Source organism: Piliocolobus tephrosceles, chromosome 8, assembly GCF_002776525.5.
Source record: "Piliocolobus tephrosceles isolate RC106 chromosome 8, ASM277652v3, whole genome shotgun sequence".
NCBI lineage: Eukaryota > Metazoa > Chordata > Mammalia > Primates > Cercopithecidae > Piliocolobus > Piliocolobus tephrosceles.
Window position 1 is genome coordinate 25,044,281 of NC_045441.1, and position 22,285 is coordinate 25,066,565.

At 40.1% G+C, this 22,285-nt stretch overlaps 2 protein-coding genes across 3 annotated transcripts in view; one reads left to right on the plus strand and one right to left on the minus strand.

Moving 5' to 3' along the window:
- KIAA0895 (KIAA0895 ortholog) overlaps positions 1-11,542 on the minus strand; it is a 65,432-nt gene extending 53,890 nt beyond the window's left edge. Inside the window, exons 1-2 of the mRNA XM_023183021.1 lie at positions 11,435-11,542; positions 5,498-5,567 (exon numbers count right to left, since the gene is read on the minus strand). Coding sequence (XP_023038789.1) covers positions 5,498-5,567; positions 11,435-11,542 — 178 coding nt within the window. The remainder of the gene's footprint in view (positions 1-5,497; positions 5,568-11,434) is intronic.
- ANLN (anillin actin binding protein) overlaps positions 11,274-22,285 on the plus strand; it is a 64,047-nt gene continuing 53,035 nt past the window's right edge. For both annotated transcript variants that reach the window (XM_023183018.2, XM_023183017.2), the window contains exons 1-3: positions 11,274-11,512; positions 17,674-17,827; positions 20,468-20,782. In XM_023183018.2, coding sequence (XP_023038786.1) covers positions 11,495-11,512; positions 17,674-17,827; positions 20,468-20,782 — 487 coding nt within the window. In that variant the 5' untranslated portion in view covers positions 11,274-11,494. The remainder of the gene's footprint in view (positions 11,513-17,673; positions 17,828-20,467; positions 20,783-22,285) is intronic.

Here is a 22,285-nt window from a genome sequence, read left to right on the forward strand (position 1 = left end):
TCCAGCATCATAAAACGGAATAAAACAAATTCCGTTGCTGGCAAGGAGCTGCAATCCTTTGGAGGAGAAGAGGCTCTCTGGTTTTTAGAATTTTCAGCTTTTCTGCTCTGGTTTCTCCCCATCTTTGTGGTTTTATCTACCTTTAGTCTTTGATCATGGTGACCTACACATGGGGTTTTGGTGTGGATGTCCTTTTTGTTGATGTTGATGCTATTCCTTTCTGTTTGTTAGCTTTCCTTCTAACAGTCAGGTCCCTCAGCTGCAGGTCTGTTGGAGTTTGCTGGAGGTCCACTCCAGACCCTGTTTGTTTGGGTATCAACAGCTGAGGCTGCAGAACATCAAATATTGCAGAACAGCAAATATTGCTCCTGATCCTTCCTCTGGAAGCTTTGTTTCAGAGGGGCACCCGGCTGTATGAGGTGTCAGTCGGCCCCTACTGGGACGTGTCTCCCAGTTAGGCTACACAGGCGTCAGGGACCCAGTTGAGGAGGCAGTCTGTCCATTCTCAGAGCTCAAGCACCATGCTGGGAGAACCACTGCTCTCTTCAGAGCTGTCAGACAGGGATGTTTAAGTCTGCAGAAGTTTCTGCTGCCTTTTGTTCAGCTATGGCCTGCCCCCAGAGGTGAAGTATACAGAGGCAGGCAGGCCTGGTTGAGCTGAGGTGGGCTCCACCCAGTTCAAGCTTCCTGGCTGCTTTGTTTACCTACTCAAGCCTCAGCAATGGCAGAGGTCTGTTCCCCAGCCAGGCTACCACCTGGCAGTTTGATCTCAGACTGCTGCGCTAGCAGTGAGCAAGGGTCCGTGGGCGTGGGACCTGCTGAGCCAGGCGTGGGATATAATCTCCTGGTGTGCCATTTGCTAAGACCATTGGAAAAGCTCAGTAGTTGGGTGGCAGTGTCCCGATTTTCCTGATACATACTGTCATGGCTGCCCTTTGCTAGGAAAGGGAAATCCCCCGCCCCCTTGCGCTTCCTGGGTGAGGCGATGCCCCGCCGTGCTTTGGCTCTCCCTCCGTGGGCTGCACCCACTGTCCAATCAGTCCCAATGAGATGAACCAGGTACCTCAGTTAGAAATGCAGAAATCATCCGTCTTCTGTGTCAATCATGCTGGGAGCTGCAGACCAGAGCTGTTCCTATTCGGCCATATTGGAATGAACCCCACTACATGGATGGAAATTTTAAGTCAGTGGGGCTGATGAGATCACCTGGGGAGTGTACGCAGGCAGATAAGAGCATTCCGGGAAGAATTTAGAGTTCTCAGTCATTTGGTTATGGGGTAGAGGAAGAAGAACCCACAGGGTTTTATCTTTCTTTCTGTCTATCTATGTCTACACAGAGAGAAACATATATGACTATGTAACTATAACTATGCATGTGTGTGTCTGTGTGTGTGTGTATATATATACCTATATACATATGTATGACTTTTTTTCTGAATTGTTTTAAGAGTAGCTTTTAGACATGATATCCTTTTCCCCCTAAACACTTCAGAGTATGTATGTATATATGTAAATGTATATAAGTATATGTGTATATGTATAGTCATGTGTCACTTACTGATAGGGATATGTTCTGAAAAAAATGTATCACTAGGTGATTTTGGCATTGTGGGAACATCGTGGAATGTACTTACATAAACCTAGATGGTGTAGCCTATTGCTCCTAGACTACAAACCTGTATAGTATGTTACTATACTGAATACTGGAGGTAATTGTAACACAATGGTAAGTACACACACACACACACACACACACACAGAGAGAGAGAGAGAGACAGAGAGAGAGAGAGAGAGAGAAGAGATTATAAAGCCAATGTAGTAACATGTTACTATATTGGGAATCTGGATGATTCCTAGAATCCAGGAATCTTTGTTTCATTTTTGCTCTCTTTCTCTCTCTGTGTGTACACATAAACCTTTCACAACTTTTCTGTAAGTCTGAAATAATGGCAAAATAAAGTGGTGCAAATTGTCACTTTGGACTAGGTAAGAAATCTTGTAAGATATACTATTCAGCTGGATTTGTATTTAGAAATTCAAAGGTGATGGGCAGGACATTTTGGTAGTAGAAGTAGGATGAGCATGCCATAGAGGTGGCAAATAGCAGGGTTTGTTCAGGAATGAACAGCAAGTGATTGGGTTCCGATCTCTGAGTGCTTTCCTTGGCATTGAACACTAAGCAAAGTGGGTGGTAAGGTCATTTGCAGAGAGGAAAGGGGTGGGATGGGAAATGTGATCGAGACTGTGATAGGGATTCAAATGGATTCTGATTCAAATGATTCAAATGGATTCTAAGCAACATTAATGGTCCAGTGGGATAAATTTGAAATGGAATTGGCTCAATTTCTTGTCTTTTTCTGGCAATGTTGAGCAAGCCAGGAAAACAGAACAAACAAGGTTAGAGATTAGCAAGTTAAGTGCCGCAAGGACAAGAGACCAAGGAGAATGGTATTAAAATAGTTTCTCTTGAGGTCTGGCTGGGAAGGAGCAAGTGAGGCTTAAAGGAGGATGGGCACTGTTTGGGAAGAGACCCAGGAAAGGCTGATGGCAGGCTCTGGAAATCTTAGACTATTCACAGTCTTGTTTCCTCACCTACTATTTTAAGGAGCTGGATTAGGTGGTCTATAAATTCCCTGACAGCTCTAAGGTTTTGTTTTGAGAAAAAGTCTCGCTCTGTAGCCCAGGCTGGAGTGCAGTGCCACAGTCTCGGCTCACCGCAACCTCCACCTCCCAGGTTCAAGTGATTCTCCTGCCTCAGCCTCCTGGGTAGCTGGGATTATGGGTGCGTGCCACTGCACCCACCTAATTTTTTGTATTTTTAGTAAAGACGGGGTTTCACCATGTTGGCCAGGCTGGTGGTTTTGTTTTGTTTTGGTTTGTTTTTTTTTTTTTGGTTTTGTTTTAAACTCCCTTTTCTCTTGGCCTCCTTTTCAAAATAGATTGAGCTACTTATGAGGCATGTGACCTCTTAGAAAAGGTTATGGTAGGAGATCAAGGTTAACACCTGGGCATAGCTATAAAGCCCAAGCTATAATATTTTCAATCTAGGCCCAAAGTGAAAAAGGAGAATGAACTGAACATTAGGACTAGAAGGGAGAGGGGAGGGGACTTGCAGGTTTAGGAGGAGTGAGCAGCACTGAAGAAGAGATAAGGAGGCAAGATTAGAATCAGAAGACCAGGTTTGGGGTTTGAAATCTTGGAGCTGGAGCATTTCCAAGTGTTGATTGGAGTCCATGTATGGTCATACATGTGGGTGGATGAGAAGGGAGGAGAAGGTCAGTACAGTTGGAAGGTTTGAGGAATGGTAAGGTCAGAGTATAGGAAGGAGGCCAGGTGAGGTGGCTCATGCCTGTAATCCCATCACTTTGGGAGGCCAAGGCAGGTTGCATCACCTGAGGTCAGGAGTTTGAGGCCAGCCTGGCCAATATGGTGAAACTCCATCTCTACTAAAATACAAAAAATTAGGCATGGTGGGCACCTGTAATCCCAGCTACTTGGGAAGCTGAGGCAGGAGAATCACTTGAATCTGGGAGGCAGAGGTTGCAGTGAGGTAAGATGGTAACGCTGCACTCCAGTCTGGGTGACAGAGCGAGACTCCGCCTCCCCCGCCACCTGCCATAAAAAAAAGGAAGGAGACTGTGGTCCTGGAGAATACATCAGCAAACAGCAAACATTTCTTGAGGGCCTATTAAGTGCCAGGCATGAACAGGACTGAGGAAGACCGGGATGGTGTCGGACTGTGAGAAGCAGGAAAGAGGAGAGTGAAAGTGAATGTCCTGAACCCCAACATTAGGAAGGATTAATGAAAGAATTAATGAAGCCTGGGTCTGGAAATAGTATGTCAGGAGAAATTTTTGAAGTGTTTAGAAGATCACTAAATTCATGACAGACATCAATGGAATGCAATAAACCTGTTACATTCTCTTGTTCTCTTGTATCAAATTTAAGAAGATCTGTGGCCGGGCACGGTGGCTTATGCCCGTAATCTCAGCACTTCGGAAGGCCGAGGTGGTGCAGATCACCTAAGGTCAGGAGTTCAAGACCAGCCTGGCCAACATGGTGAAACCCTGTCTCTACTAAAAACAAAACAAAACAAAACAAAAAAAACAAAAATTAGCCGGGCATGATGGCGGGTGCCTGTGATCCCAGCTACTTGGGAGGCTGAGGCAGGAGAATCACTTGAACCTGGGAGGCGGAAGTTGCAGTGAGCAGAGTTGTGCCACTGCACTCCAGCCTGAGTGACGGGGTCTGTCTCAAAAAAAAGAAATTTGCAAAATGCCTGTTTGCATGGGCTAAAAATTTAAGATGTTATATTTGATGTTCAATAAATGGACTCTGATATTTAGGAAACACTGGCTTCTGTTATTTCTATAATATTTAAGAGTGACTTGTATGATATCACTAAAAATTAAGTTTTATAAATATAGCTTTAAGAAATTAGATATGGAAAAGAAAAGTTATCAATATAAAAAGTATAGTGTGATAAGTACATAAAATAATTCTTCCTCTTTATGAAAGGATTTACTGTGGTCTTTTAAATATAAATTATCTTAATATCCTTATTAACCACATGAGAAAATAAAAAGATTAAATTTCAAAAGATTGTATGCATTTTGAAATTAGTCTATTGAATAAAGGAGTTACGCCTCTAGTTGCACTGGTTTTTGGGAACAATATAATATATTCAGAAAGCACAATATGTTTATGCCACTCTGGAATCTGAAACATCTTCATCAATTAAACTAGAAACAAAAAATCTATGTGACACTAAGAATCATTAATAGTAGAGATTAGTACCATTAATCATTAATCATTAATAGTAGAGAGTAGTAACAAGCAAAATAGCCCTTTTTAATAATATATAATAACATCCTTTGATGGTTCTTGTTTCTTCATTATAATAAATGTGTAGAACTAGAAATACCATTTGACCCAGCAATACCATTACTGGGTATATATCCAAAGGATTATAAATCATTCTACTATAAAGACACACGCACATGTATGTTTATTGCGGCACTGTTCACAATAGCAAAGACTTGGAACCAACCCAAATGTCCATCAATGATAGACTGGATTAAGAAAATGTGGCACATATGCACCATGGAATACTATGCAACCATAAAAAAGGATGAGTTCATGTCCTTTGCAGGGACATGGATGAAGCTGGAAACCATCATTCTCAGCAAACTAACACCGGAACAGAAAACCAAACACCGCATGTTCTCATTTATAAGTGAGAGTTGAACAATGAGCACACGTGGACACAGGGAGGGGAACTCACACACCAGGGCCTGTAGTGGGGTGGAGGATTAGGGGAGGGATAGCATCAGGAGAAATACCTAATGTAGATGACAGGTTGATGGATGCAGCAAACCACCGTGGCATGTGTATACCTATGTAACAAACCTGCACGTTCTGCACATGTACCCCAGCACTTAAAGTATAATAATAATTTTTAAAAAGTGTAAAAGAAGTGGCCCTTCAGCCAGATAACCTGAGGTAGAGAACTTGACGTTAGTTCTTCTTGCCACTGCCTTATGATTAGGTCTTGGCCTTTTCTCTCCCTGTAAAAATAAAAAGATTTGTGTTACTGTATTACTTTGTGAATTAAGTATAAATAGTCTAAAAATTTAAAAATTAAATATAAATGGTATTTTTAAAAGTATAAAAATAGTATAAAATAGAAAATACAAATGTATGTGACTGTATTTTGAAAAATTAACTGTAAATATACAGCATTTGGATGGTCTTTGTTGCAGTCCATGCTTTCAAATTTTTGTGTTTTTCAGCCTTTTTATCAGCAATTTTATTTGCAAAAGACATAATTATTATTTCATTTGTTTAAAAGAGCAGGTCTTAGAAGGAGCAAATACTCATTTTCCAGGGTTATCTTTAATCTCTAGTTATTTCTACTTCAGACTCTTGGTTCTATTCTTAAATTAATGTATTATGTTGTGGTCTTTATTTAAATAACTTGGGAAGTTTTGTGTTTTATTTAAATAAGTAGGGAAGACACTTTTGATGATTTAGGCAAATCCCTTACCCTCTTTGCATCTCAGTTTTCCCATCTCTAAAATAGGAATAAGTGTTGTTCTTATATTCATTTATTTAACAAGTATCTACTGCACTCATGTGCCAGAAGGTGCTGGGCTACAGCTATAAACAAGACCCTGCACTGCCATAGCTTATACTCTAGTAGGAAGGCCTAGATAATAAACATAAATACATATATAAAATAATATCAGATAGTGGCAAATGGGATGAAGAAATCAGAGTAATAGAATGGAAAGTGATTGGTGGGCAAAGAAGCCGGCGGTGGCCACCTGATCAAAGAATTCCTCTTTCAGGAGGTAGCACATGCAAGCTTAGGCCCAAATAATGAGGAGCAGACGTGCTAAATCTAGAGGAGGAGTGTCCAGGCAGAGGAAAGTCCTTGAGGCAGGAAGAAATTTGGCATTTTTTATGACCAGAAAAAAGGCCTGAAACTGGAGCCTAGTGGGAAAAAAAAAGGGAAAGTATTGTGATGTTAGGAGAATACTAGGTTATTCAGAGAGGCAGGTAGGGTCCAGATCATGCATGGCTTTGTGGGTATGATAAGGATATTACTGGATATCATTTTAATTGCAATGAAAGACATAGAGCAGCTCCAAACAAGGAATTGACACTGTAAAATTTACATTTTAAAAAGATCCCTCTCTATAAATAAATTGCTAAAACTAATAAGATCAGCAACAACAACTATATGTAGGAATAAATTTAACAAAAGTTTACAGATCTTTATGTAAGTTTGTTATAGACATTTTTAGCAGGTATAACGAAGATACACCATGCTCATAAATGGGTAGCATTGGTGTCACAAAGATGCGAATTCTCTCCAAATTATGTGATAAATTCAGTGCAATTTGGATTAAAAATCAGAAGAGGATTTTCTTTTCTTTTTTCTTTCCTTTTCGGAGCTTGAGAATCTGACCCTAAAATTCACGTGGAAGAACAATGAGGCATAATAATCCAAGTCGAATTGGAATTTGCCCTACCAGATATCAACATACATAACTAATATAGTGTGATATTGGGAGAGGAATAGATAGACCAGTGGAACAGAATAGAGCCCGACATAGACCTACGTGTACATAAAAAGTTGAGGCTGAACATGGTGGCTTACACCTGTAATCCCAGCACTTTGGAAGGCCAAGGTGGGAGGATCATTTGAGGCTAGGAGTTGGAGACCAGCCTGGGCAACAAAATGAGATCCTGTCTCTACAAAAAATTTTAAAAACTAGCAGGGTGTGGTGGCATGCACCTGTTGTCCCAGATACTTGGAAGGCCAAGATGGGAAGATTGCTTGAGGCCAGGAATTTGAAGCTGCAGTGAGCTATGAGCGCGCCGCTGCACTCCAGCCTGGGTGACAGAGCAAGACCCTATCTCAAAAAATGAAATGAAATGAAATGAAATGAAATGAAATAATAAAATAAAATAAAATAAAATAGAACAGTTGGTCAGGAATGGTGGCTTATGCCTGTAATCCCAGCACTTTGGGAGGTCTAGGTGGGTGGATGACTTGTGGTCAGGAGTTTGAGACCAGCCTGGCCAACATGGGGAAACCCCGACTGTACTAAAAATACAAATATTAGCCAGACATGGTGGCATATGCCTGTAGTCCCAGCTACTTGGGAGGCTGAGGCAGCAGAATTGCTTGAACCCGGGAGGCGGAGGTTGCAGTGAGCCAAGATCAGGCCATTGCACTCCAGCCTTGGCGAAAGAGTGAGAGTGTCTCAGGGGAAAAAAAAAAGAAAAGTTGACATATTATAAAAGTGGCATTACAGATCAATGAGAGAAAAGATGAACAATTTAATAACTGCTGCTAAGACAACTGGTTATTCATATAAAAAACAAGATCAATCCAGATAGTTTAAAGACAAAACCATGAAAAGCCATACTTTAAAATATTTAGAAGAAAGTACAGCAGAACATCTTTATTATCTCAGGATAGGGAAGGATTTCTTAAGGCATAAAAAACACAAACCCTAAAGGAAAATATATATGGTATATGTATGTGTGTGTGTGTGCGTGTGTGTGTGTATCATTAGTTACATGAAACACTTCTGTACATCTGAGACATCATAAAGTAAAAAACAAGCGACAAACCAAAAAATCGGCAAGCCAAAAAACCAACAAAGTTTATTTTACCAGAAAATAGTAAACAACCAACAAAAACCCTATGAATCAATAAGAAAAAGGCAAATAATTGCACAGGAAAATGGGCAAGGATATAAAGTTGAAAATCACAGAAAAGGAAAATTGAAAGTCCAGTAAATACAAAATCATGTTCACCTTCACTAGTGATAAAAGAAAGGCACTCAAACAAGAATGGCAAAATTTTAAATGTACCCACATATTGGGGAGGAACTAGAGCAGCAGCCAGGGGCATATACTACTGACTGGAGTATCAATTGTTATGATCATTTTGAAGAGCAGTTTATTTTTAATATCTGGTAATAATATTGAAATAAGCTACTAATTCCTAGGTATACTGCTCTAGAGAAAGTTTTGCATGTGCATGTAAGGGATAGTCATGGCATCATGGGATCTTTGGAATGAAAAACTGGAAATAAGCTAAATGGCAATTAACAGGATAATGGGTACATAAATTACAAGTATATTTGTATAATATAATTTAGCAGTGAACATGAATTAAATGCAGCTATAGTTATTAGCAGCTATAGTTATACATATTTCTATGGGAATGACAAACATCAAATCAAGACAGTTTTACCCCAGAAGAGTGGGAAGATGAATGAGAATAGGAAGGGACACACAGGAGACTTCAATTACATGTGGGATGTTTTATTTTTAAGCTAGGTGGCTGGTATATGGTTATGTTTCATTATTCACCTCTTTGTTGTATATCATAATTTTTTTGTTTTTAATTTTTTTGTTATTTGTTATATAACACAATTTTTAAAAAGATAAAAATCATTCTAGCCTAGAAACTGAAGAATGAACTACCGGGGTTAAGAATGAAAGGAGGTATGGTAGAAGACAATTGTAGTACCCTAGGAGAGTAGACTTGAATATCTACCATAGTTTCTGGCACATAGTAAGTGTTTTAGTCTTAGGAGTTATTTAATTGTGATGGTTGCCATTATTACTATCATCATCATTATAAAGGTAGAAACCAAAAACATAGTGGGATAGTGGGATGGTGAGGGAAGATACACTAAATGTTGTGAGTAGCTATCTTATGCTAAGTGCTTTACCTCTTTTAGTCCTAACTGGAATCTAGTTGAGGTAGATATAAAGAAACTAAGGCTCATAGGGATAGCCAGAAGGCACAACAGCTACATAAATTTCTAATGACTCATTTTCCAACTTTTTTAAAACATGCATACACGCACAGACACACCCCAAATACATACACCTCTTTCCTGTCACACTTGAAAAAAATTCAAGTATCTTTTTCCTTTGTTCATAAATAACACATTCTGGGTTAAATACTAATAATTCCGTATACTACACACTCAGACAGTGTCTTATTATGGAATATTTTTGGATTATGTCTCTCTATTTTTCAGCTGCCCCTCCTAACAACTCTGAGGAAATCAGGGCAGATGATTATTCCTGTTACACAGATGAGTAAACTAAAATACTAACAGGCTAAATCAGAAGTTCTTGGCCTGGTGTCCATGAACTTCACAAAATCCTGTTAAATAGTTCATGATTAAATGGTCATTTTTCTAGGTAGAGGGTCAGTTTTAATATATTTTCAAAGGAGTCCATGACTCCCCACAAAGGTTAAAAAAAAAAAAAAAAAAAACCCATGGGTTAACCGATTTGGCTAACTGGGTGGAGCCCTGACCCCAAGCAATATTTCCCTTACCCCTTGCCCTGATTTCGGTTACGTACAATCTATCATACAAAAATTCAAATTAAAAATATTAGTAAATACTTTGTGTTACGTTGACTGACTGCTAAGATGGACATGTTATTATACATTTTGAAACCACTTAGTTGGGAGGAATAGTTCTGTTTTGTTCAGCTCATGGACAGTCACTCTTAACTTTACAGAAGAAATGAATCTGATACAGAAATTATGTAATCTATCTTACAATTTGGGGTACTCTACAAAAAATAAGCAGGAGATACAGCCTCAGCTAGTGTGGAAAACGGATCATGAGCTGAGAACGGGATTTTCATTTCCGTAGACCAGTTCCTTTAACGTTTACGCGCGTCCCTTCTCACAGCTGTAAAAGGATTGAACTAGACAGAGGGCTTGTCAGAATTCCTCCCACTCTAACACTGTACACAGTTGGATGGAATTTAAAATTAAAAACTGTGCATGAACGCTTCACAGTCTGTTAATTTTAGCTTTATTTCATTGGCTAAGAGTGTCGGGGACCCACCAGACCTGCCTTTTCTGAGGGCCAGGCCTGCAGTCCCCCTTTTGGGGACTAGGAGTTGGGTGTGACCTGGGAAACAAAGCTGTTGAAGGCCAGTGGGCTAGGAGCACCTGAAACACAAGGGCTCTCTGTCTCACTCTGTAGCCCAGGCTGGAATGCAGTGGTGTGATCTCCGCTCGCTGTTACCTCCGCCTCCTGTGCACCAGTTCAAGCAATTCTCCTGCCTCAGCCTTCCGAGTAGCTGGGATTACAGGCACGCGCCACCACGCCTATCTTTTTTTTTTTTTTTTTGTATTTTTAGTAGAGACGGGGTTTCACCATGTTGGCCAGGCTGGTCTTGAATTCCTGACCTCGTGATCCGCCCGCCTCGGCCTCCCACAGTGCTGGGATTACAGGTGTGAGCCACCGCGCCCGGCCAACACAAGGGGTCTTAATCCTGTTTTCTTTTTTGTGGCAGGGTCTCACTTTGCCGCCCAGGCTGGAGTGCAGTAGTGAGACCACAGCTCTCTGCAGCCATGACCTCCTGGGCTCAAGCGATCCTCCAGCCTCAGCCTCCCCAAATGCTGAGATTATAGGCAAGCGCCACTACTCCCGGTCTTAATATTTTTAAGGAATGAAGGAAGGCGGGAACGCCCAAACGCGGTTGGTGTGAAGCAATCGCCTTAAAGCTGAGCGGAATGTGTGGTTGTTGGGGGTGGAACCGAGAACCCGACGCGGTTGGAGAGCAGGAAGCGCCCCGCTGCCCGCCTCCATCCCGCGGCCAGGACTGGGTGAGCGCCGGGAAGGAGGCGGGGCCGCCCCTGGGAACCACTGAGCCTGGCGCGGCCACGTGACCGAGCGCAGGGGCGGGGAGAGGGCGCCCCGGCTCCGCCCAGCGCGCATGCTCGCGGCTCGGCGCTGAAATTCAAATTTGAACGGCTGCAGAGGCCGAGTCCGGCACTAGAAGCCGAGAGGAGAGGACAGCTGGTTGTGGGAGAGTTTCCCCGCCTCAGACTCCTGGTTTTTTCCAGGAGACACACTGAGCCGAGACTCACTTTTCTCTTCCTGAATTTGAACCACCGTTTCCATCGTCTCGTAGTCCGACGCCTGGGGCGATGGATCCGTTTACCGAGGTGAGTGAGTTTGCGGGTGCAGCCAGCCATGACCCACCGCTCCAGGCCCCCACCCCGCTTCCTCTGTCAACCTCTGGGCGAACCCCCACAGGGCGGAGAGCCCGTGTGTGCGCGTGCGCAGTGTGTGCGGGCGGGGGTCGGATTGGCTGAGGTTGCAGAGCAGGAGCCGCGGCTGCGGCCTGCTGTGGTTGGTGGGTTCCTCTGAGATTTTGTTGTTCCAGTCCTACAGATAAAACTCAGGGAGGAAGGCTTTAAGTCTGTCCTAAAAGGCGGTAGTGAGAGGTCTTTCAGCCCGTGTTTTTACCATGTCCCTCTGCAGTCCTGGCCCAGCAAGAGTGAGGCGCAGGCCTGCGGAACGGGTCCTGCTGGAAGCAGCTGGAATGCTCTGCAGGGCGGGGTCCGGGGCGGGTGACTCAGTGCGGCTGCCCTCGGGAAAGGCAGTGGGATGTGTGATTTGCGGAGTTCACTCAGCTCGCAGAGGAGATGCTAATGACATGACAGCAAAACGTTAAAATAAGCAGGTGCTAGAAACCACTGCATTCGTTCCTAAAAAGTCAGTAGTTCCTTGATATCCCATTTTTCAGCTAACTAGCGAAGAAGTTCATACCCAGGACTGACGTTTTAATTGAAAGGAAACAGTGCAAGTGTGCCGACCACAACTATCAGCTCACGATTTTAGAGCAAAGAAATAAACCTTTCGGTGTTTATGGGGCATATCATTACAGTACTTATTTCATCTTTTGTTCCTTTGAGATTGCATATGGGTTACATCGTTATTGTGTCGATTTTAGCTTTTGTGGAGACTCTGCGTTGTCACATTCGGGAGTGTTTTGTTGCCAGTTGTCCACTCCCTTTTATTCCAGGACAGTTCCTCTTTCTTCAGGCTGTTGTGCAAGTTTCAAACTGTTGGTTTTTGAGTGTTGCAAAGTGGACCTAAAACTGTGTTTACACTGATTCAAAAACTTAAATGCTGTGAAGAGTAGTAATTCTTTCGGGGAGATGTAATTATAATTCTGTTAAGTTATATGTAAGATATTAATTACAGGTTTCAGCAATTAGCGTTTACTTATATTCAAGCATGACATAATCTATTTTTCTGTTTCAAATTCTTAATCATCTTGGGACAAATACATCAATTTTTTTACCTTCCTTAAAGATTCTAATAGAAAAACCGAGAGCATATTTTTGTATTAGCCTTAAAATAGGGCTGGTCATACACCAGATACCTTTCACTTACACTGAGGTCGAAAAGAGTGTATTTTATCTAAACTAGAATAGGATTCCTTAAATCATTAGCCCTATGTGTCCTCCTAAGTAACAGACAGGAACAAAGTATTTTTAAGTTGGCTGAAAATTGCACTTCATTTTACTTAAAAATGTCATTCTGAAGGTAGTACAAATCTCAATTGAAAGAAACTTTACCTGTTTAGATCATTTTAGAATGTGCTCAGAAATATGTATGGTTTATTTTATGAAAAGCTAGATCACTTGCAGTTGGAAAACAGCTTAGATGTCTTTTCCTTAATAGGTAATGAATGAACTACTTGAATTGATTCCAACTCTTGGGTGCTTAATTATAGCATTTATAACATTTGCACAGTGAAATAAGCTACTGGTACAATTCTTTGTCTATCGACTAAAAGTTAGTATAAAATGACTTTCTCAACCAGGGTTTCCTCTCAGAAACTTAGGAAAATTGAGAGACTATGGTACACAGGAAAATTGGGAGACTATTTTCTCAGTTCTCCCAAGGATAATTCAATGCCACCCTGCAAACGTAGGAAATAAGTCTATTACATTAACTCCAGGGTATTAGGGCTTAATTGTTTTGGTAACTCCAGTTGAGAAAGGTTACAATCATGGTAAACTCTCTTTTTCCTCAAACAAGACTGTTTTGCATCGCCCTTCCTCCCTGCTGTTGCTGAGACCATTCTGGCACTCTTTTTTTCTTTTTTTTTTTTTTAAGACAGAGTCTCGCACTGTCGCCCAGGTGACAAAACCATAAACTCACTACTCATAACATCAAGAGTTTGAAGCTCTGCTCACAGGTGATAGTCATCCCAGTACAAGAATACTACTACAAAGAAACCCAGAGTAAAGTCTACCAATCCAGAACTTTCTTTATAAAAACCTTGAAAGAGAAAAAGCTGTAATTAAAATACCTCACAGAAGCATATTTTATTGTAGAATTTCTCTTATTTTCCAGAATTAAATGAAAGTCCCTGGGGAAGAGCTGCTGGAGCATATTGAAAATAATAAGAAGTTAATTTATATTGTGTCTACTCTGTTAAAGAAGGCAAGGAAATGAGTGAAATCTCCTAGAAAAATTTGTCAGAAATGACTTTGGGGTGTATGTGGCAAAAGTTGTTCAGGCACTATAAGCTTCAGTTTTCTGAGATTCATTCATGTGGGCTATCTTCTTGAATATGTTATTGCAGTTTTTTTTTTTTAAATGCCTACACTGTTGGAAGAAAGGTGTAATATTTCAAGGAATATACCGTGTATTTAAAAGAGTTTTAAAATTCCTGATATACTATAAGGAAGGGCTACTTACATTTATTGAGTTATTGAGTTTATATATTTCAGATACATAATTTCTTTTAAATTAATAACCTTTGGTGTTTATAGCTTTATTTCACAGATTAGGAAACTGTTTTTGCATATCTATTAACTGTTTTTTTTAAATCTGGGAATTTTTGAATCTAATGTAAGCAATAGAACATTCATATATGTTTGAATGACAAAATCACATTCTTTCGTTGTGACATACGGCTCATGGTAACTGAAGCTGTGCTGACTCACAAATGTTCTAACTGACCAGAATGGAATGTGGGCATGTCTATGAATGAATATAATTAGGCTAGTGTTATATCTGGGAAGTGATAGATATAGCAATTGAAAAATCACAAATTTATTAATTTAGAAAGGAATCATTATTTCTTTTCTTTTTTTTTTTTTTTTTGAGACAGTCTTGTTCTCGCCAGGCTGGAGTGCAGTGGTGCGATCTTGGCTCAATGCAACTTCCGCCTCCCAGGTTCAAGTGATTCTTCTGCCTCAGCCTCCCAAGTAGCTGGGACTACAGGCATGCGCCACCACACCTGGCTAATTTTTGTATTTTTAGTAGAGACGGGGTTTCACCGTGTTTGCCAAGCTAGTCTCAAATTCCTAGCCTCAAGTGATCCTCCTGCCTTGGCCTCCTAAAGTGCTGGGATTACAGGCATGAGCCACTGTGCCCAGCAGAGACTTTCTTATAAAGGGTTACAATCTACAGTGTGGCCATCCTGACAGGCTGGGAAACATATTTACTAGCTTCGGGCAGAGACTGGAAACAGGCACTTCAAGAGAGGAGAAGGTGGAACAGGGATTTATGCCTAAAGGGTTAGCCAAGTATACATACTCAACAGGTTATAGGCAGAGCTATGAGTATTTACAAAAGGGGTCCTGATGGGTGGGTACTGAGCAAACATGCGGTTACATGCATACCATGTTCACTTTGGAATGAAGACTTAACATGTAAATACATTACAGTTGGGCCCTATATGTCAAAAGGTGAGGTGGAGACATGAAGGCATTCAAGTGAGCAGCCTCTGTAAACTGGCCAGAACCAATTCATGGTTGGTGGTCTTCTTACTGAGAGAGAGTTATCGAAATCAATCTCTTGTCCAATTAAAGCTGTAGTTGTAGCTTGTGGAGCACGAGGGTTAGTCATTGTCTGATGGCAGATGAACTGCAATTATTTTAATATTTATTGCTTATCTTGAGGTCAGTGCTTGTTCAGCTACTAGAGTAAAAGAAAAGCTTTGGCATTTAGAAGACAGTTTATTTTTTAAGTGCAGGGAGTTTGTGACTTAACCCTTGCCTGGCATGGCCTTAGGTCCTATTTATTTGTTTAGAGACAGGGTCTCACTCTGTTACCCAGGCTGGAGTGCGGTAGCGATCACAGCTCACCGAAACCTTGAACTCCTGGGCTCAAGTAAATCCTTTTGCTTCAGCCACCCCACCCACCAGGTAGCTGGGGCCATCGGTGTGCCCCATCAAGCCTGGCTAACTTTTGTATGTTTTGCAGAGACAGGGTCTTGCTTTGTTGCCCAGGCTTGATCCTGTTTATAATTTGATATCTTATTGCTACAAAGAGCCTTCTGTCAGTCTTATGATCTCTATCTAACATTAATGCTCATCAGTTATTGTGTCTAAACAGCAAAAGGGGGGTATAACAAGGTGCATGCAGCCTCCTATCCCATCATGGCTGAGAACTCAGTTTTTAAGGTTTCTCTGGGGTCCCCTTCGTCAAGAGGGAGTTTGTTCAGTTGAGAGGATTAGTATTTTATTTTTAGTTCTCATATTGTATCATGGGAGAAATTATCAGACGTATATGGATTTGTGAAACAATATGCTTATTCTTGAATTTGTTGAAGGACTTTTATTTAGTGGGTGAACGTCTTGTATTTTGGAAGCCATTTGATTCATAAATTATTTTTTCAGTGATTAGAGCATTTCAATTTAGTGTCATCTTTTTCAATGAACTTTAAATTAGAAATCATTCTTAAGAAGAGTAGAGAGTGTGCCTTCTTTCACATTTAGCTCGTGTTTCTTTTACATACTCAGATTTTTAAAAAATTGTTACTCTATTTTAAGGAATTAAAAAGAGTCAAGTGGAATTTAATTTTTCAGCCTGTACTAACTACTGTATCTGAGTATGCAAGGCAGTAGTAACAATCTGCATACCTCCTTTAGTTGTGTGCATTTGAAAGAAAATGAATTGTTTCACAGGGTCTTGTGTTTGAGATTTACTTAAATTGACTTAAAATAGGAACATCAGTTGATTTGCAGTAGAAAGGAATATTCATGACTTTATGCAATAGCTAAGATTTCAATTTAAAACCATTTTATTATATGTTAATATTTAATTAAATAAAACATAAGACTATTTTGTTTTTCTTTTCTCTTAGGAAGTGTTTTATGTTTTCAAAGGACTACTATGTTATTTATCTCTTGCTGCTTACCACCATCCCAGATTTTAGGGGCTGTATTAGTTTTGCTGCTGTAACAACTTATCACAAATTTAGTGGCTTAAAATAACATATTCATTATCTTACAGTTCTTTAGAGACAGGGCCTCACTCTGAAATCTGAAATGGATTTTACTTTGTTCAAATCAATGTGTCAGCGGGATTGTGTTTCTTCTGGAGGCTGTAGGGGAGAATCTCTTTCCTAACTTTGGGTTTCTAAAGGCCATCTGCATATCCTGGCTTGTCCCGTTCTTCCATCTTCAAAGCCACAAATCACATTACTCTGACCTCTGCTTCCATTGTCATATTTTCCCTGACTCTCATCTTCTTGCCTCTCTGTTTTCCATTGTAAGGACCTTTGTGATTATGTTGGGCTTGACCAGATAATCCAGAATTATCTCCATCTAAAGATTCTTAATCACATCAGTCGTCTCTTTTGCCCTGTGAGGCAACATATTCAGAGGTTTAGGGTATAAGGACAAAAAAATCTTTGAGGGACCATTATTTTGCCTACCATAGTGGCTTAAAACAATATTCTATTTTCTCATGATTCTGTGGGTCAGCAATTTGTGTTGTGCTCAGCTGGGCTGTTCTTCTGCTTGTCTCTCCAGTGGTCATGCAGGAATCTTCAGTGATCTGGCAGATTATCTGGAGCTGGGTAGTCTAGGATGGCCTTATTCACATGTTTAGTGGTTGATACTGACCATCAGCTGGGCCATGTGTCTCTAATAGACTTAACCTGGGCATGTTCACTTAGTGGCAGAGAGACCCCAAACTGTAAAATCTCTTGATGCCTAGAAGTCTCACAATATCACTTGTGCCATATTTTATTGGTCAAAGCAGATCACAAGGCCAGCCCAGATTCAAGGGTAAAGAAATAGATTCTGTCTTTTGATGAAAGTAGAAAGAAATTGTGGCCTTTAAAAATCTTATATAAGTAACTTTACACATTTTATTTCCCCTGTAATGTTCCTATAATAATTATGACATTGGGGTGCTCATTTAGTGAATCTTGACGTAATTGCTTAGGATTCACTTTTGAAATGTGTTTAACTGTCATCCTATGTGGCAATTGGTGATTTTAGAAGATATTGCAATTTTATGAACCTTTGATTAAACTTGCGTTTTAACACTGATACATTTATTTGTGTAGAAACTGCTGGAGCGAACCCGTGCCAGGCGAGAGAATCTTCAGAGAAAAATGGCTGAGAGACCCACAGCAGCTCCAAGGTCTATGACGCATGCTAAGCGAGCCAGACAGCCACTTTCAGAAGCAAGTAACCAGCAGCGCCTCTCTGGTGGTGAAGGTAATAGACTTTGTGGGGAAAAATAACATTTGCTTTTTTTTTTTCTTTTGAAGGAGACAAGCCCCAGACATTTCATTAGCACATAGAAGAACCAAGCTCTTTGGGAGACAAATGTAACAGCCTCTGGGGGAAATAACAGCCTTCTATTCTATTTCAGAGTTATTATATTAGGCCTAGAACCCATCGGGTTGGAACAGAGTTTCTTCTAACAAATATTTCAAATTAATTGATTGAACTTTATTTTCTCCAATCTGAAGTTATCCTTAAAACTTCAAGGGAAGAAAAATAAAGGAGTAGGGTAACATTTATGCTTACAGTAGTGTGTAGTTTTTTATCCCAGAGGTGGCAGAACAGCTGGCCACAGAGTGTGGATGGTGTCTCTGGTATCAGCAAGGCAATGGAAGGCACACTACCAGTGCTTGACATTTAATAAACCTTTTTCACCCTCTATTTGCTGAACCAACTCTAAAGTGTAGGTTGTTAAATCTCCAGAAGTGGTGGAATTAAACACAAGCACACACACACAAACACAAACTTACCTGTAGTCTTACTCTTCCCTCAATCCTGGGATTCCCAGCCAGCATCAGCCAGCCTCCTTAGTCTTTTCCTGGAGTGTGGAATAGTCTGGAGATAATAATCTTCCTTAGTACGACTGTAAAATACTGTAATACCACTGTAAAACAAAATATAGAAAAAAAATTACAGAGGGAAAACCAATTTTTTTTTTAAAGAGAAGAGTACATGGGGCTAGCTCAGTTATTTTGGAAGCTAGTCATAGAACAAGAATTAGTTTTCATACATTTATCCATTTTGAAGGGAGAGCGAAGGAAATACATTATATATTATATGGTATTCAGCCAGAAAAATAGGGGCCTGTCCCTAGTCCAGGATCTTCTGTTTTCCCTGTGAGATGGGTTTGTACTATTGAGTGCTATGTATTCGAAAACTAGTGTTTGGATGCTTAGATAGAAGTTCAAAACTATATTTTGATGTTTAGGTAGAAGTTCACATTTACTGTTTTAGATAATTGTAAACTAGAATAATTCTGTATTTCCAGATGGTATTGCATGTTAAAGCAGGAACACTTTCAAAAATTATTAGGTGTGTTCATAGTAAATAGATCCATAAATGAGTTACAAAACATTAGAAAGTTTCCAAAATAAATAAAGGAAAAGAAAAGAAAAAAGAACCAGGTGTGGTGACTCACGCCTGTAATCCTAACACTCTGCCTTTGAGGGCAGAGTGCTTGAGCTCAGGAGTTGGAGACCAGCCTGGGCAACATGGCAAAACCCTGTCTACAAAAAATACAAAAATTAGCTGGGCATGGTGGCACATCTATAGTCCCAGCTACGCGGGAAGCTGAGGTGGGAGGATCACTTGAGCCCAGGAGGTCGAGGTTGCAGTGAGCTGAGATTGCACCACTTCACTCCACCCTGGGTGACAGAGTGAGGCCCTATCTCAAAAAAAGAAAAAAGAGACAAAAAAGTAGAGTAGGGAAAAAATAGATTAGAAAGTTTCATGATGTATATTTACTTAGGGTGATGTCAACAAGGGCAATCATGATTTATCCCTGATACTGCTTTGGTCACTGCCAGAACATTTGGTTAGGCAATTGATGAAACTGACCTAATATGAAATGTACATTCTTTTAAAATATTAATTTTCCAGAAGATATATTGAAACTCAGTTGTAGTTAGAAATAATATGCCTTATGGTTATGATATTTTTTTTTTTTTAATTTTGGGGCTTTTTCATTTATTTTATAGGTGTTCATAGAAGCTTGAAATATGAAATGTTAAATATCCATACTGGTGAATTTGTTTGGTATTGACCAGATAATTCAGTCACTTTTTCTGTCTCCTGTCGTAATCCTAAACCTCAAGCCAATTGCCCTTCTAACCATGCTTATTAGTTATTTTCCATGAAAGAAAGTTTCAAAAACAGAAAACCTGGTTTCTACACTTAGCTCAGCTGTATGACTTTACGTGGGTAACTGAATTTCTCTAGGCTTGATATTTCTTACTTGAAGGTGAGGTGATTAGGCTGTATAATCTTTAAAATCTGTTAGAATGCTTTCTTATTCTGTGTGTATGCACTTTTTATTTACTATTGTCTTAACACTATATAAAGTGTTACGCAGATATTTTGAAAATGTTATTTAAATATCTTTTATTTATTTTCATTTTTCCATAAATTATTGGGGTACAGGTGGTATTTGGTTACATGAGTAAGTTCTTTAGTGGTGATTTATGAGATTTTGGTGCACCCATCACCTGAGTGGTATACACTGCACCATATTTGTAATCTTTTATCCCTTGCTCCCATCCCGCTCTTACCCCCAAATCCCCACAGTCCATTGCATCCTTCTTATGCCTTTGCATCCCCATAGCTTAGCTCTAAATATCTTTTCATTAAGGTTTTTATACCATAAATTATGTTTGCTTGAAAAGATCTTTCATATCAGATTTCTAAGTTGCTGAAAGAGAATGGGGTTTTACATATTTCTGGTTGTAACTAAAATCATTTAAAAGAATAGGGAGGGGTGATGTTTTATTAATTTGTTAAGTATCTACCCTCAAGTTTTTCATGCTGTGAGAAATTGCAAATTTTGAATGTCTTTTTTCCTCTTTTTTAATGTAGAGAAATCTTGTACGAAACCATCACCATCAAAAAAACGCTGTTCTGACAACACTGAAGTAGAAGTTTCTAGCTTGGAAAATAAACAACCAGTTGAGTCATCATCTGCAAAATCTTGTTCTCCAAGTCCTGTATCTCCTCAGGTGCAGCCACAAGCAGCCGATACCGTCAGTGATTCTGTGGCTGTCCCGGCATCACTGCTGGGCATGAGGAGAGGGCTGAACTCAAGATTGGAAGCAACTGCAGCCTCCTCAGTTAAAACACGTATGCAAAAACTTGCGGAGCAACGGCGCCTTTGGGATAATGATGATATGACAGGTATGAATTGTATAGATGGTATGGCCCATACATCTGTTCCAATAAGATGCAGTTTGGTATGTTAAACATTTTATCAGTTAACTCATGAAAAGTAAATGCTTTTGTTTTATCTATATGTTGAGTATCCTTTGCTTGCAAATGGTTTGTCTACCAGTAGTATACGTTGGTTTTGTTTAGACTGAAGTAGATCACAGTGAGGTTCTTGGACTAGTTCGTAGAAACCGGATCTTATGCATTACCTTAATATCTGCAACGAAAAATAGCTGAGAACAAACTATACGTGACATTAGCATTGCTGACCCTCAGCTCCATGTTAAAGAAATCCCATTTCATGGATTCAATAATTAAATAAACTTGAGGGACTAAGGTATGCAATGCTGTTCGGTAGGGGAGAAATAAAATGTCAAAAAACATAAATTGAGCACCTACAAAGTATATTATTATGCACAGTGCTGGAAACGAATGAAATGACTTGATCCTTGCCTTTCATGAGCCTATCATCAGAAGGGGTACCTGAAAAGTAAAGCAACAATTACGCAACAGAGTTATTTACGCTATGATCAATTTCACTTATCGCTTGCCTTGTTACCAAAAAAAAAAAAAGCCTTGAAATGACTTATAAAAATATCTGTATTACGAAACAAGAAAAGTAAAGAAGTCAAGGTGAAGAGAAAATACGGGAAGGAAAAACAAAGAAGGGAAAAGTAAAGTCATTTTATTAAATGCAGACTGTAAAGTCTTCCTTCTGCTAGTGGTCCATGTGAAGACATGAAACACTTATCAGTTACATGACTAACAAGCTAAAAGCAGAACCATCTTTGGCACTAAGACTTGAGATTTGGCACTAAGACCTGAGAGAACTTTCTTTCATGTGTCCTTAGATATGACTTTGTGGGAGCCAATAAACCTATAAGGTTTCTCAAGGTAGGCAGATGTCCTGGCTCCAAGCTCAGTAGAAGCATTTCTTTTTTCTTTTCTTTTCTTTTTTTTGAGACAGAGTCTCACTCTGTCACCCAGTCTAGAGTGCAGCGGCACAGTCTTGGCTCACTGCAACTTCCGCCTCTCAGGTTCAAGTGATTCTCGTGCCTCAGCCTCCTGAGTAGCTGGGATGACAGGTGCGTGCCACTATGCCCAGCTATTTTTTTTGTATTTTTTGGTAGAGATGGAGTTGCACCATGTTGGCAAAACTGGTCTCGAACTCCTGACTTCAAGTGATCGCCTGCCTTGGCCTCCCAAGTGTTAGGATTACAGTAATGAGCCACCGCGCCTGGCAGTAAAAGCATTTCTAAAGTGAGCTAGCACAGTGCAGTTAGACCCCACGGTGCTTGCAGACAGCTCAGTGGCTACTGGGCCTCACCCAAGGAAGCATTCCTTAGGTGGTTCTCAGCCTGGCTGATTGTATCAGAATCACGTAGACCATAGGATTAGAATTTCAGAAATGTGGTGGAGCCCCAAGGTGTGCTTTTGTCTTATTTTTTTAAAAGCTCTTTAGGTAATTCTGAT